This window comes from Entelurus aequoreus, linkage group LG06, assembly GCF_033978785.1.
Source record: "Entelurus aequoreus isolate RoL-2023_Sb linkage group LG06, RoL_Eaeq_v1.1, whole genome shotgun sequence".
NCBI lineage: Eukaryota > Metazoa > Chordata > Actinopteri > Syngnathiformes > Syngnathidae > Entelurus > Entelurus aequoreus.
In genome coordinates this window covers 80,629,532-80,643,778 of record NC_084736.1, presented here as the reverse complement: position 1 = coordinate 80,643,778, position 14,247 = coordinate 80,629,532, and the positions used below count along the sequence as shown (strand labels likewise).

The 14,247-nt window shown below is 35.8% G+C and overlaps 1 protein-coding gene across 12 annotated transcripts in view; it reads left to right on the top strand.

Moving 5' to 3' along the window:
- arvcfb (ARVCF delta catenin family member b) overlaps positions 1 to 13,043 on the top strand; it is a 492,749-nt gene extending 479,706 nt beyond the window's left edge. For 7 of the 12 annotated variants that reach the window (XM_062051625.1, XM_062051624.1, XM_062051623.1 and 4 more), the window contains one exon: positions 4,970 to 7,755. In XM_062051625.1, coding sequence (XP_061907609.1) covers positions 4,970 to 5,071 — 102 coding nt within the window. In that variant the 3' untranslated portion in view covers positions 5,072 to 7,755. Of the gene's footprint in view, positions 1 to 4,969; positions 7,756 to 9,971 lie in introns of those variants that run through there. The other 5 variants (XM_062051622.1, XM_062051631.1, XM_062051632.1 and 2 more) reach the window with 3 other exon arrangements.
- The last annotated feature ends 1,204 nt before the right edge of the window (positions 13,044 to 14,247 follow it).

The following is a 14,247-nucleotide window of genomic DNA, read 5'->3' as shown; positions in this document are numbered from 1 at the left end:
TAAGAATGTTTCAGTAGTGTTTATAAGAGTGTTTCAGTAGTGTATGTAAGAATGTTTCAGTAGTGTATGTAAGACTGTTTCAGTAGTGTTTATAAGAGTGTTTCAGTAGTGTTTATAAGAGCGTTTCAGTAGTGTTTATAAGAGCATTTCAGTAGTGTTTATAAGAGTGTTTCAGTAGTGTTTATAAGAGCATTTCAGTAGTGTTTATAAGAGTGTTTCAGTAGTGTATGTAAGAATGTTTCAGTGGTGTATGTAAAAGTGTTTCAGTAGTGTTTATAAGAGTGTTTCAGTAGTGTATGTAAGAGTGTTTCAGTAGTGTATGTAAGAATGTTTCAGTAGTGTATGTAAGAGTGTTTCAGTAGTGTATGTAAGAGTGTTTTAGTAGTGTATGTAAGAATGTTTCAGTAGTGTATGTAAGAGTGTTTCAGTAGTGTTTATAAGAGTGTTTCAGTAGTGTATGTAAGAATGTTTCAGTAGTGTAGGTAAGAGTGTTTCAGTAGTGTATGTAAGAGTGTTTCAGTAGTGTATGTAAGAATGTTTCAGTAGTGTATGTAACAGTGTTTCAGTAGTGTATGTAAGAATGTTTCAGTAGTGTTTATAAGAGTGTTTCAGTAGTGTATGTAAGAGTGTTTCAGTAGTGTATGTAAGAGTGTTTCAGTAGTGTTTATAAGAGTGTTTCAGTAGTGTTTATAAGAGTGTTTCAGTAGTGTTTATAAGAGCATTTCAGTAGTGTATGTAAGAGCTTTTCAGTAGTGTTTATAAGAGCATTTCAGTAGTGTTTATAAGAGTGTTTCAGTAGTGTTTATAAGAGCATTTCAGTAGTGTATGTAAGAGCATTTCAGTAGTGTTTATAAGAGTGTTTCAGTAGTGTATGTAAGAGTGTTTCAGTAGTGTTTATAAGAGCATTTCAGTAGTGTTTATAAGAGTGTTTCAGTAGTGTTTATAAGAGCATTTCAGTAGTGTATGTAAGAGCATTTCAGTAGTGTTTATAAGAGTGTTTCAGTAGTGTATGTAAGAGCATTTCAGTAGTGTTTATAAGAGCATTTCAGTAGTGTTTATAAGAGTGTTTCAGTAGTGTATGTAAGAGCATTTCAGTAGTGTTTATACGAGTGTTTCAGTAGTGTATGTAAGAATGTTTCAGTAGTGTATGTAAGAGTGTTTCAGTAGTGTTTATAAGAGTGTTTCAGTAGTGTATGTAAGAGTGTTTCAGTAGTGTTTATAAGAGCATTTCAGTAGTGTTTATAAGAGCGTTTCAGTAGTGTTTATATGAGCATTTCGGTAGTGTTTATAAGAGCGCTTGAGTAGTGTTTATAAGAGCATTTCAGTAGTGTTTATAAGAGTGTTTCAGTAGTGTATGTAAGAATGTTTCAGTAGTGTATGTAAGAGTGTTTCAGTAGTGTTTATATGAGCATTTCGGTAGTGTTTATAAGAGCGCTTGAGTAGTGTTTATAAGAGCATTTCAGTAGTGTTTATAAGATTGTTTTAGTAGTGTATGTAAAAATATTTCAGTAGTGTATGTAAGAGTGTTTCAGTAGTGTTTATAAGAGTGTTTCAGTAGTGTATGTAAGAGTGTTTCAGTAGTGTTTATAAGAGCATTTCTGTAGTGTTTATAAGAGCATTTCAGTAATGTTTATAAGAGCATTTCAGTAGTGTATGTAAGAGCTTTTCAGTAGTGTTTATAAGAGCATTTCAGTAGTGTTTATAAGAGTGTTTCAGTAGTGTTTATAAGAGCATTTCAGTAGTGTTTGTAAGAGCATTTCAGTAGTGTTTATAAGAGTGTTTCAGTAGTGTATGTAAGAGCATTTCAGTAGTGTTTATAAGAGCATTTCAGTAGGGTGTGTGAGAGAAAAACATTTCAGTTGTTTATGTGATAGCATTTCAGTAGTGTATGTAAGAGCATTTCAGTAGTGTATGTGAGTACATTTCAGTAGTGTGTATAAAAGAAAACGATTTCAGTTGTTTATGTGAGAGCATTTCAGTAGTGTATGTAAGAGGTCATTCTGAAAAATGTCCCTAACGGCCCCTCATAATTTAAGCCTGCCTTTGCCAGTCAGTCGGTCTGGCTTCTTTGTTGGCGTCACGCTACTGTTACGTAAGTTTTGCTTGTCTCCTAGCCCCCGCTAGTGATCTCTAGTCTGTGCTAAGTAGTAGCCTTAGCTTCAGGTGCCATCGGCACCTTGTTCCGTCGGTTTGTTTTCTGTTTTGTACCTCTTTGAGTGTTAATTTACGATTAAATCATGTTCCTACCTGCAAGTCCTGTCCGGAGTCGTCCGTTTGCATCCTGGGAGAACAAACCTCGCAGTAAGCTGCGACCCCGTCGTAACCGGTACCAGTACCAAAATGTATTTCGATACTTCCTGGTACTTTTCTAAATAAAGGGGACCACAAGAAATTGCATAATTGGCTTTATTTTAACAAAACATCTTAGGGTACATTAAACATATGTTTCTTATTGCAAGTTTGTTACTTAATTAAAATAGTAAACATACTAGACAACTTGTCTTTTATTAGTAAGTAAGCAAACAAAGGCATTTTGGTGATTTAACCCCCAATTCCAACCCTTGATGCTGAGTGCCAAGCAGGGAGGTATTGGTTCCCATATTTTAGAGTCTTTGGCACAACCTACCGATCTCAGGGCAGACGCTCTAACCACAAGGCCACTGAGCAAGTCAAAGGACAAAAATATGTGTTTACGTGTGGACAATAGAAAAAAAATATTTTTTTAAATATTCATGACCGTGTGGACATAACAAGGTTTTTTTATTTTTCTAATTTTATTTAAATATGTGCCTTTACTCAGTAAACATTGTGCAACACTGCTCTACTGTAGTTGTTGTACTCTCAGTGTTAATGTAACAAATAGTCTAATAATCTCCATTAACCTCTAAAGGCTTAGTGGCCACATGCGTGGACAGAACCTTTTAGCTCTTATTTCCAAAATTGTGTACACTACTGAATTGGGGTCTTATGGCCACTTATGTGGACACCTATACTGCCATCTGGTAGTGTCAGAAGAGTATAACATACAACGGAATTTGGAAAAATTACAGCGCAAAGAGGCAAAAATTTGTGTTTTTATGAAACTTTTGTTTTGAAGGGGTGATTGCCAACTTCCTGTTGATTTTTGTTGAAGGATGTCAGTGTATGAAATGTAGCTCTAAGTCAGACCTACATAGAGGTTTTTGTTGCATGTCTCTACGATATTTGCACTGGGAGTTAGAGGAAGTTGTGTCTGTGTTTTTTTCCTAGGTGCTGCGGCACAGTGGTTCTTTTATTTGAAGGCTCGTAAAATCAAAACCGTAGCACTTATTAAAAAAGCTTTCATCAACTTTTAATCAGAAGGGTTCAATCTCTCTCCTGTAGTAGTTTGAAGCCGAAACGACAAACGCGCTCAGAGGAGATAATGTTTGATGTTAGGTGACCGGTTTTAACAAAAAGTTCGTTTTGAAGGAGGGATTGCAAATTTCCTGTTGATTTTTGCTGAAGGATGTCAATCTATGAAATGTAGATCTAAGTGAGACCTACGTAGAGGTTTTTCTTTCATGTCTCTAAGACGTTCCTACCGGAAGTTACAAGCAGTTTTGTCTGAGTTTTCCTCTGAGGAGCAGTTTTGTCTCTGTTTTATTCAAAAATTGCGCTAGAGCACATTTTTGAGTTTTGGGGTTCAGTTTTTTTTTAGATCGCAATTTCCACCAGTCCCGATGTGTGTAAAAAGTTTGGTGAGTTTTGAAGTATTTTAAGGGGGTCAAATTACAGCTCAAAAAGGCAAGAATGTGTGTTTTTAGTCATTTTTTATGTTGAAGGGGAAATTGCCAACTTCCTGTTGGTTTTTGCCCGAGGATATAAAATTATGAATTGTAGGTCTAAGTGAGACGTACATACAGGTTATTGTTTCCTAGTGCGAGTTACAGGCAGTTTGTTTTTGTTTTTTTCCTAGGGGGCGCTAGAGCGCAATTTTGATTTTTGGGGTTTGGTTTTTTTACTAAAGTGTGCTGTCACAGTTTTTCTATTTCTATAAAATTTGGTGAGTTTTGAAGCATGTTAAGGGGGGCAAAGTAGTGCGCAAAGCTGCGGAATAATAATCAACCTTACAATTTCAATAGGTTCCTTTGTACCTGTACAAAGGACTCCCTGTGGGAGTCCTTTATTCCTTTATACGATATTATCGGACATCCCTACTTAAAACCCCTTCTTTTTAAAAAAGCCTTTTTTTTTAGATATATGCATACTAGTTTTAGCTATTTGGCTGTTCTAGTTTTTATTTTTTTAAATTTTTTTATTATTATTATCTTTTTATTTTTATTTTTTTTAATACACCGTAGCACTTTGAGGTTGTTTACTCAATGTAAAGTGCTTTTTACAAATAAAATATATTATTATTATTATTATTATTATGTGGTATCTACTGTATGTGACGCTGTAAACACATTGTTTTACAACGGGTGGAGGTGTGTTGGTATAATTGGCAAAGGCACACCCTGAACGCGCATGGTTGCCAGGTAATCACAAAAACGACCACTCGCATTGTTGGACAGTTTTGAGTCTCAAATTTAGCCAAACATGCATGTCTTTGAGAAGTACCGAGAGAGAGAACCCACTAATGGAATACTAATGCATTTTAATTTCAATGTTTTAATCATATTCATGTTTAAGCTCAATTCCTGAGCTATTCTTTGCACAGCTCTTAAATCTAAGTCTGCGAGAATAATCATCTTTATTGTCAGTGTAGAGCTTCTAAAGATGTCCTCTAAGTCTGCCATCTGTACCGCTCAAAGGTTTTGCCAGAATTATTATGCAACTTGTCCTCTTCGCATGTTTGGTCTGGTTTCTCTCCCTCTTCGTCTTGCCTACGGCAGGAAATTAACCGCAGCTTTTTTTTCTGCCTCGTGTGCATGTCTATGTCTAATGTATTGACCTCTTTTTTGTTTTTGCTTTTGTCTTTTTTTAACCCACCCTCCTGTGAACACAGAATGACACAAGTAGGAAACACTATATCAGGAGTAACAGGCCTGCGGTCAGTCTGGTGGACGCTTGTGATGTTAAGCCCCAGCCTGTTGATTCCTGGGTCTAAATGCATGCATGGTAAGGTCTGAAAAGGAAAAAAAAAATCTGCAAAATAACCACCCTCACCTCTTAAGTTGGACTGCAGCAACCCTTTTTCCATTCCCTGTTTTGTTCATCAGTTCCGTCTCCTTTCCCCTTACCTGCAACACAATGCATCATCACTTTGCACCTGCAACAAGCGCAGATCTCACCTGGTTCCACTGTATGTACTCGGGTCAAAATTGCAGTGGTCAAAATGTATCAGTGGGGGGGGAATAAATGAATATAAAAAATGTGTGGATAATTGCCTTTTATTATTTTCAACTAGCATAAGAAATGAAAGATAGATATTTATTAAGATGACAAAAATAAAAGAAATGAAGATATAAAACATAATATAACGGAAAAAAAAGAGAAATTGAAAAAAATAAATGAATATAAAAAATGGGTGGATAATTGCCTTTTATTATTTTCAACTAGCATAAGAAATGAAAGATAGATATTTATTAAGATGACAAAAATAAAAGAAATGAAGATATAAAACATAATATAACGGAAAAAAAAGAGAAATTGAAAAAAATAAATGAATATAAAAAATGTGTGGATAATTGCCTTTTATTATTTTCAACTAGCATAACAAATGAAAGATCGATATTTATTAAGATGACAAAAATAAAAGAAATGAAGATATAAAACATAATATAACGGGAAAAAAAAGAGAAATTGAAACAATAAATGAATATAAAAAATGTGTGCAAAACAGTATACTGAGTTTTTCACATTTTTTTCTTATTTTTGTTGTAACAATGCACAACAGAGCCTGATTTAAAGCGTCAGGATCGCATCAAAGCGTAATAAAGTTCAATAAAGCGTAATAAAACGTATCAAAGCGTGATTTAAAGTGTATCAAAGCGTGAGGAACGGTAACAAAGCGGCAACTAATTCGTATCAGAGCGTATCAGAGCGTATCAAAGCATAACATTACTTCAGAGATCGGGATATTCGTGGAAAAATTGACAAAAATGACGGCGCTTTGCTCGCCGCTTGAAAGCGCGGCAAGCGCCGTTGGTGTGAACCAGGCATAAAGCAATAGACTCCAGGAACTGATTATTGTTGGGTGGCCACTGATGTCCCCACTGAGCATGTGGTGGTTTAGGTCAACATTTTATTCCATCAGCATTGGGTCTGTTTGTTTGTGTCCCATTCTTTTAATGCCATACGTCCATGTGTCGTAGCTTCATGTTGACCTTCCTGTCTTCCTACTCCAAGTCATCATATTTTCTCTCCATGCTCGTTTTTATCCTAACTGTATCACAACTTGAGATCTGTAGCCACAGTGGTGCTATTCAGTCTAGTAATGCTGCCTGATTCCAAAGGTATACACCGTTAGAATGACCTAAGGTAAGTAATTGCGCCTCAACTCCAGCCTCTCATGATTTTAATCATTATCAGACAATTAAGTTCATCTCTCATACCTCTTTTTAGTAGACTTCAAAGGCATTGCGATGACAAGTTCAATAGCTTATTACTATTTGTGTTTGCATGTAATTGAAAGAAAAAGCATTAAAATAAACTACCGTACATCACTAGTAGACACTCGTGATCTCGCCCTGTCTCTGTCCTGTCCGCGTCGAGGTACTCGATGTCCGTCCTTGGTTGTCAGCAGGCAGGGTCTGGAATCAAACTGCCGACACGAGACAACCTCGCAAAGCAAGATTACCCGTTGTGTGCCTTTGTACAGATAGAAAAGTACAACTTCAACACAATTGATAATAACTATAGCAACAGCCTTTAAGCATGAGAGTTGTGTGATAACTCATACATACAAACCCCGCTTCCATATGAGTTGGGGAATTGTGTTAGATGTAAATATAAACGGAATACAATGATTTGCGAATCATTTTCAACCCATATTCAGTTGAATATGCTACAAAGACAACATATTTCATGTTCAAACTGATAAACTTTTTTTTTTTTTTGCAAATAATCATTAACTTTAGAATTTGATGCCAGCAACACGTGACAAAGAAGTTGGGAAAGGTGGCAATAAATACTGATAAAGTTGAGGAATGCTCATCAAACACTTATTTGGAACATCCCACAGGTGTGCAAGCTAATTGGGAACAGGTGGGTGCCATGATTGGGTATAAAAACAGCTTCCCAAAAAATGCTCAGTCTTTCACAAGAAAGGATGGGGCGAGGTACACCCCTTTGTCCACATCTGCGTGAGCAAATAGTCAAGCAGTTTAAGAACAACATTTCTCAAAGTGCAATTGCAAGAAATTTAGGGATTTCAACATCTACGCTCCGTAATATCATCAAAAGGTTCAGAGAATCTGGAGAAATCACTGCACGTAAGCGGCATGGCCGGAAACCAACATTGAATGACCGTGACCTTCGATCCCTGTATCAAAAACTGACATCAATCTCTAAAGGATATCACCACATGGGCTCAGGAACACTTCAGAAAACCACTGTCAGTAACTACAGTTGGTCGCTACATCTGTAAGTGCAAGTTAAAACTCTACTATGCAAAGCGAAAGCCATTTATCAACAACACCCAGAAACGCCGCCGGCTTCTCTGGGCCCGAGATCATCTAAGATGTACTCATGCAAAGTGGAAAAGTGTTCTGTGGTCTGACGAGTCCACATTTCAAATTGTTTTTGGAAATATTCGACATCGTGTCATCCGGACCAAAGGGGAAGCGAACCATCCAGACTGTTATGCCTGGTTCACACCAACGGCGCTTGCCGCGCTTTAAAGCGGCGAGCAAAGCGCCGTCATTTTTGTCAATTTTTCCATGAATATCCCGATCTCCGAAGTAATGTTATGCTTTGATACGCTCTGATACGAATTAGTTGCCGCTTTGGGGGGACGAATTACCGTTCCTCGCGATTTGATGCCGCTTTGATCCCGCTTTGATACGCTTTAAATCACGCTTTAAATCAAGCTTTGATACGTTTTATTACGCTTTATTGAACTTTATTATGCTTTGATGCGATCCTGACGCTTTAAATCAGGCTCTGACACGATTATCAAGCTCTGTTGTGCATTGGAATTAATGTGTCATGAACATTAATTTGTAATAATGACTTTGAAATGTGATATTGTTATGTAATTATGTGCAATTTGGAAGATGCTGTGATAATTATTTTGTGAATTTGATGAATAAATTGCGTGCGCACACATAATATAATAAGAAAGAGAAATATGATAAACAAATAAGTTAAAAAAAATGTGAAAAACTCAGTATACTAAGTTTTCCCCCTTTTTTTTTTAGATTTATCTATTTATTTGATTTCTCTTTTTGTTTTATTATATACAGGATAAAACACATAATGTAATAAAAAAGAGAAATATGATAAACAAATAAGTTAAAAAAAAATTTGAAAAACTCAGTACACTGTTTTCCACACATTTTTTGTATTCATTTATTTTTTGAATTTCTCTTTTTTTGTGTTATATTATGTTTATTATTTATTATGTTTTATATTCATTTATTTTTTCAATCCCTCTTCTTTTTTCGTTATATTATGTTTATTATTTATTATGTTTTATATTCATTTATTTTTTCAATTTCTCTTTTTTTTCGTTATATTGTGTTTATTATTTATTATGTTTTATATTCATTTATTTTTTCAATTTCTTTTTTTTTCGTTATATTATGTTTATTATTTATTATGTTTTATATCTTTATTTCTTTTATTTCTTTGTCATCTTAATAAATATCTATCTTTCATTTCTTATGCTAGTTGACAATAATAAAAAGGCATTTCTTTTATTTTTTATATTCAATGTCACTAGTCAATATCACAGTCACTTCCTATTTGTAGTTGTAGACTGGGGTCCGCGCTTTGAACCAAGATCTGTTAAGCTTTCCTACGCTTTTAGTCAAGCTTTGCTGAGCTTTGTCAGGCTTTGATTCGCTCTCGCCGCTTTATTCCATCCTTGACAGAGCGCCAAATTTTTTTAAACCGTTTAAAAAATTTTGGCGAACTTGCCGCATGTCCCGCTTCACTACAAGCTTTCCCACGATCCATTAGGACCCTCACGCTTTAATCAGGCTTTGTTACGCTTTAACGCCGCTTTGCATGCCGCTTTAAAGCGCCGTCAAAGCGCCGTTGGTGTGAACCTAGCATTAACGACGCAAAGTGGAAAAGGCAGCATGTGTGATGGTATGGGGGTGTATTAGTGCCCAAGACATGGGTAACTTACACATCTGTGAAGGCACCATTAATGCTGAAAGGTACATACAGGTTTTGGAACAACATATGCTGCCATCTAAGCGCCGTCTTTTTCATGGACGCCCCTGCTTATTTCAGCAAGACAATGCCAAGCCACATTCAGCACGTGTTACAACAGCGTGGCTTCGTAAAAAAAGAGTGCGGGTACTTTCCTGGCCCGCCTGCAGTCCAGACCTGTCTCCCATCGAAAATGTGTGGCGCATTATGAAGCCTAAAATACGACAACGGAGACCCCGGACTGTTGACCGACTGAAGCTCTACATAAAACAAGAATGGGAAAGAATTCCACTTTCAAAGCTTCAACAATTAGTGTCCTCAGTTCCCAATCGTTTACTGAGTGTTGTTAAAAGGAAAGGCCATGTAACACAGTGGTGAACATGCCCTTTCCCAACTACTTTGGCACGTGTTGCAGCCATGAAATTTTAAGTTAATTATTATTTGCAAAAAAAAACAAAGTTTATCAGTTTGAACATCAAATATGTTGTCTTTGTAGTGCATTGAACTGAATATGGGTTGAAAAGGATTTGCAAATCATTGTATTCCGTTTATATTTACATCTAACACCATTTCCCAACTCATATGGAAACGGGGTTTGTATGTATAAATTGCTTTGCTTTGTTTTCCTACTGAGAAAATGTGTTATTATTTCTATGTGTCTAATGCTTTTATGTATTGTGTTCCAGGCTTAAAAAAAAAAAAAAAAAAAAAAAAAAGCGACGGGAGTGCCACACCAGGAGGGTCTCTCACATCACCACTGCCATTTCATAAGGAGCTCACATTGGGGAGCTGAACTTTGTACAGATAGAGGATTTTAAAGATAATAACACCGACGACCAGAACGGCGACCAGCATTATTATATGAAAGAAGAAAAAAAACAACAACACAATATGAAGTGACACTTCCTACTGCTTTTACATTTCTACATTCCCACGGGACTAGCATGTGAATTCTACAGTGTTGACCTTTGCTGAGCTCTGCAAGTTACGGGGCCACGTGGAGGCGTGACGGGGGCAGGTGAGTGGGAGAGGAAGGAATCATTTTATTTTAGCTTGCTTTCACACCCGGAGGACTTACAGATGGTCCAATTTCTTAGTCCCGACTTTTTTCAGTTTGTTGTGGCTTTGCTGGTTTTTTTGGACGTGAGCAGGTTCGGAATTGGAGTGTTTGAAAGATACTGGATGTCTATATTTAAAAAAGGAGCGGTAACATAGTGGATCGACATGTACGCTAAGGGCCTGATTTACTAAGATCCAAATGCCTCGCGCTAAAACAGCGTGTGCAATCTATACAATTGCGTCTACATGTCGCGCGTGATCTACTAAGACCGTGTGTGCAATTAAAAAGTAGTGCAGACCGTTTTATTTACGTAGGATTTTGCGTGTACGATACTGGGCATCACCAGGGAGACACTCATTTACTGCACGTCCTTGTTGTCACGCTCCTGCCTGTGGTGTTTTGCTGTTTTTATACAAGCAGGGGGACATATACCACTTTTTATGGGCATTTTTGATAGGGTTAGGAGGGGAGGTGACGGCAACAGACACCAGGGGAAGGTAATGTTCAATGATTTATTATATATATAGTTAAAATATATATATAATAATAATAAACAATACTAAATAAACCAGGGGTGTCCAAACTGTTTCTACTGAGGGCCGCATACGGAAAAATTAAAGCCTGCGGGGGCCATTTTGATAGTTTTCATTTTCAAATCATAACAAAATATATGGATTTTGTTTGTTTTTTTACCTTTAGGGCTCCCGGGGACTATCGGCCGATAAATGCGTTAAAATGTAATATCGGAAATTATCGGTATCGTTTTTTTTATTATCTGTATCGTTTTTGTTTTTTTTGTTTTTTTATTAAATCAACATAAAAAACACAAGATACACTTACAATTAGTGCACCAACCCAAAAAACCTCCCTCCCCCCATTTCTTTCTGTTATTAATATTCTGGTTCCTACATTATATATCAATATATATCAATACAGTCTGCAAGGGATACAGTCCGTAAGCACACATGATTGTGCGTGCTGCTGGTCCACTAATAGTACTAACCTTTAACAGTTAATTTTACTCATTTTCATTAATTACTAGTTTCTATGTAACTGTTTTTATATTGTTTTACTTTCTTTTTTATTCAAGAAAATGTTTTTAATTTAGTTATCTTATTTTATTATTTTTTTTTAAAAAGTACCTTATCTTCACCATACATGGTTGTCCAAATTAGGCATAATAATGTGTTAATTCCACGACTGCATATATCGGTTGATATCGGTATCGGTTGATATCGGTATCGGTAATTAAAGAGTTGGACAATATCGGAATATCGGATATCGGCAAAAAGCCATTATCGGACATCCCTACCGGGGACCATAAAGTGTCTAAGTCATTAAAATGTTAAAAACAAGTCAAATTATTTTTTTATTTGTTTTAATTAACGCTTACAGTAAATCTCTTCAGTATATCAACTTCAGGTTGATATAAAATTTAAAAAACCAAAAAGGTTTTATACCTTTTCTGTCAAGACAACTTTGTTTTTTATAATAAAACTGAATTATGCAGTATTTCCCCCACTGCCCAAAACATTCAGAAAGCAATGTTTGATGTGAAGTAATTAGAGCCTTAAAAACATCAATAATGCAAGACACCATTGATTTTAATTCATTGTTATTTTTGAGTAATCACAGTGAAAAGATAAATAAAATCCCATTAAATATATTTAGGATACAAAAGGTGCCCCACTCAAAGTGATACATTTTTATTAGTTTTTTTTTACTTTCAACACTTAAGTTACTAGATCAACTTCAGATGTATCTGTAAATGTTACGTTTGAACTATTATTTTGTTTGTTTTATGCTCTTTTGTCAAAGAAAACGTTGATGCTTTTGTATGGCAACCACACAATATATGCAATATTTTCCACATAAAACATTTTAAAGTGAAATATTTGAAATAATTGGAGCCTTGAATAGGTCAATAATTCATTATAACATTGATTTTTCTTTTTTTTTTAAAGCAATGGCAAAAAAAAGAAAAATAAAGATAGACAAGAGAAAAAAAGCAGCCTGCATGACAGCTTTGTGTCAACATTGCAACTTTTTCTAGTTAGATGTCACCTCATTCCACTTTTTGTAATGTTTATTTTTTATTTTTGCAATAGCATTTCCAAACAATTAGCTGCGGCCCGCAAATGGCCCCCGGGCCGCACTTTGGACACCCCTGAAATAAACTATAGAATGGTGTGTGTGACAAAAACCCAAGAGTGAGTGGTGTTAGATCAGGGGTCACCAACCTTTTTGAAACCTAGAGCTACTTCTTGGGTACTGATTAATGCGAAGGGCTACCAGTTTGATACACACTTAAATAAATTGCCAGAAATAGCCAATTTGCTCAATTTACCTTTAACTCTATGTTATTATTAATAATTAATGATATTTACACTTAATTGAACGGTTTAAAAGAGGAGAAAACACGAAAAAAATGACAATAAAATTTTGAAACATAGTTTATCTTCAATTTCGACTCTTTAAAATTCAAAATTCAACCGAAAAAAAGAAGAGAAAAACTTTAAAAAAAGAATTTATGGAACATCATTAGTAATTTTTCCTGATTAAGATTAATTTTAGAATTTTGATGAAATGTTTTAAATAGGTTAAAATCCAATCTACACTTTGTTAGAATATATAACAAACAATATATAACAAACAAAGCTATATTTCTAACAAAGACAAATCATTATTTCTTCTAGATTTTCCAGAACAACATTTTTAAAAGAAAATCAAAAGACTTTGAAATAAGGTTTAAATTTGATTCTACAGATTTTCTAGATTTGCCAGAATAATTGTTTTGAATTTTAATCATAATAAGTTTGAAGAAATATTTCACAAATATTCTTCGTCGAAAAAACAGAAGCTAAAATGAAGAATTAAATTAAAGGGTATTTATTAGTCTTTACAATAAAAATTTTTTTTTTACTTGAACATTGATTTAAATTGTCAGGAAAGAAGAGGAAGGAATTTAAAAGGTAAAAAGGTATATGTGTTTAAAAATCCTAAAATCATTTTTAAGGTTGTATTTTTTGTCTAAAATTGTCTTTCTGAAAGTTATAAGGAGCAAAGTAAAAAAAATTATAAATTTATTTAAACAAGTGAAGACCAAGTCTTTAAAATATTTTCTTGGATTTTCAAATTCTATTTGAGTTTTGTCTCTCTTAGAATTAAAAATGTCGGGCAAAGCGAGACCAGTTTGCTAGTAAATAAATACAATTAAAAAAATAGAGGCAGCTCACTGGTAAGTGCTGCTATTTGAGCTATTTTTAGAACAGGCCGGCGGGCTACTCATCTGGTCCTTACGGGCGACCTGGTGCCCGCGGGCACCGCGTTGGTGACCCCTGTGTTAGACTATGTGTGTAACGTTGTGTTGGGGCGAGAGGAGAGACAAGGCAGGAAGACAGTCCGTTGGGCAGGCAGATGGTCCAGGGCGAGAGAGGGGCGTCGAGAGGTCCTTGCCCAAGCGGGAGGTCGAGAATCCAAAAGGGCAGTCCGGGAAGCAGGGAGAACAACAGGGGTATCACAGGAGAACACGGGAAGACAACCGGAACATCAGACACAACGGAAGCCAGACATGGGGTGCTTACAAAGGTAACAGCAGATTATATTCCGGCCCGGCATTGGCAGGTTGTGCGGGCTTATGAAGGCAGCTCGTTCATACCAGGCAGGTGCGCTGATTGCATGTGCCGAATATTTTTTTTAAATTTCTGTAGCGCAGAGGATTCTCTGTCCGTCGTGTCTTTGCAGCGAGAGCACTCCTCTCTCACAGCCGTGTGCGTAACTGTGTCCATTTTTTTTTCAAACGTGCTAAATAAAACGTAAATTAGGATAGGATAGGACTTTATTGTCATTGCACGAGTACAAGGAAACTTTGTTTTCGGCACAAACTTGTTCAAGATTAGACA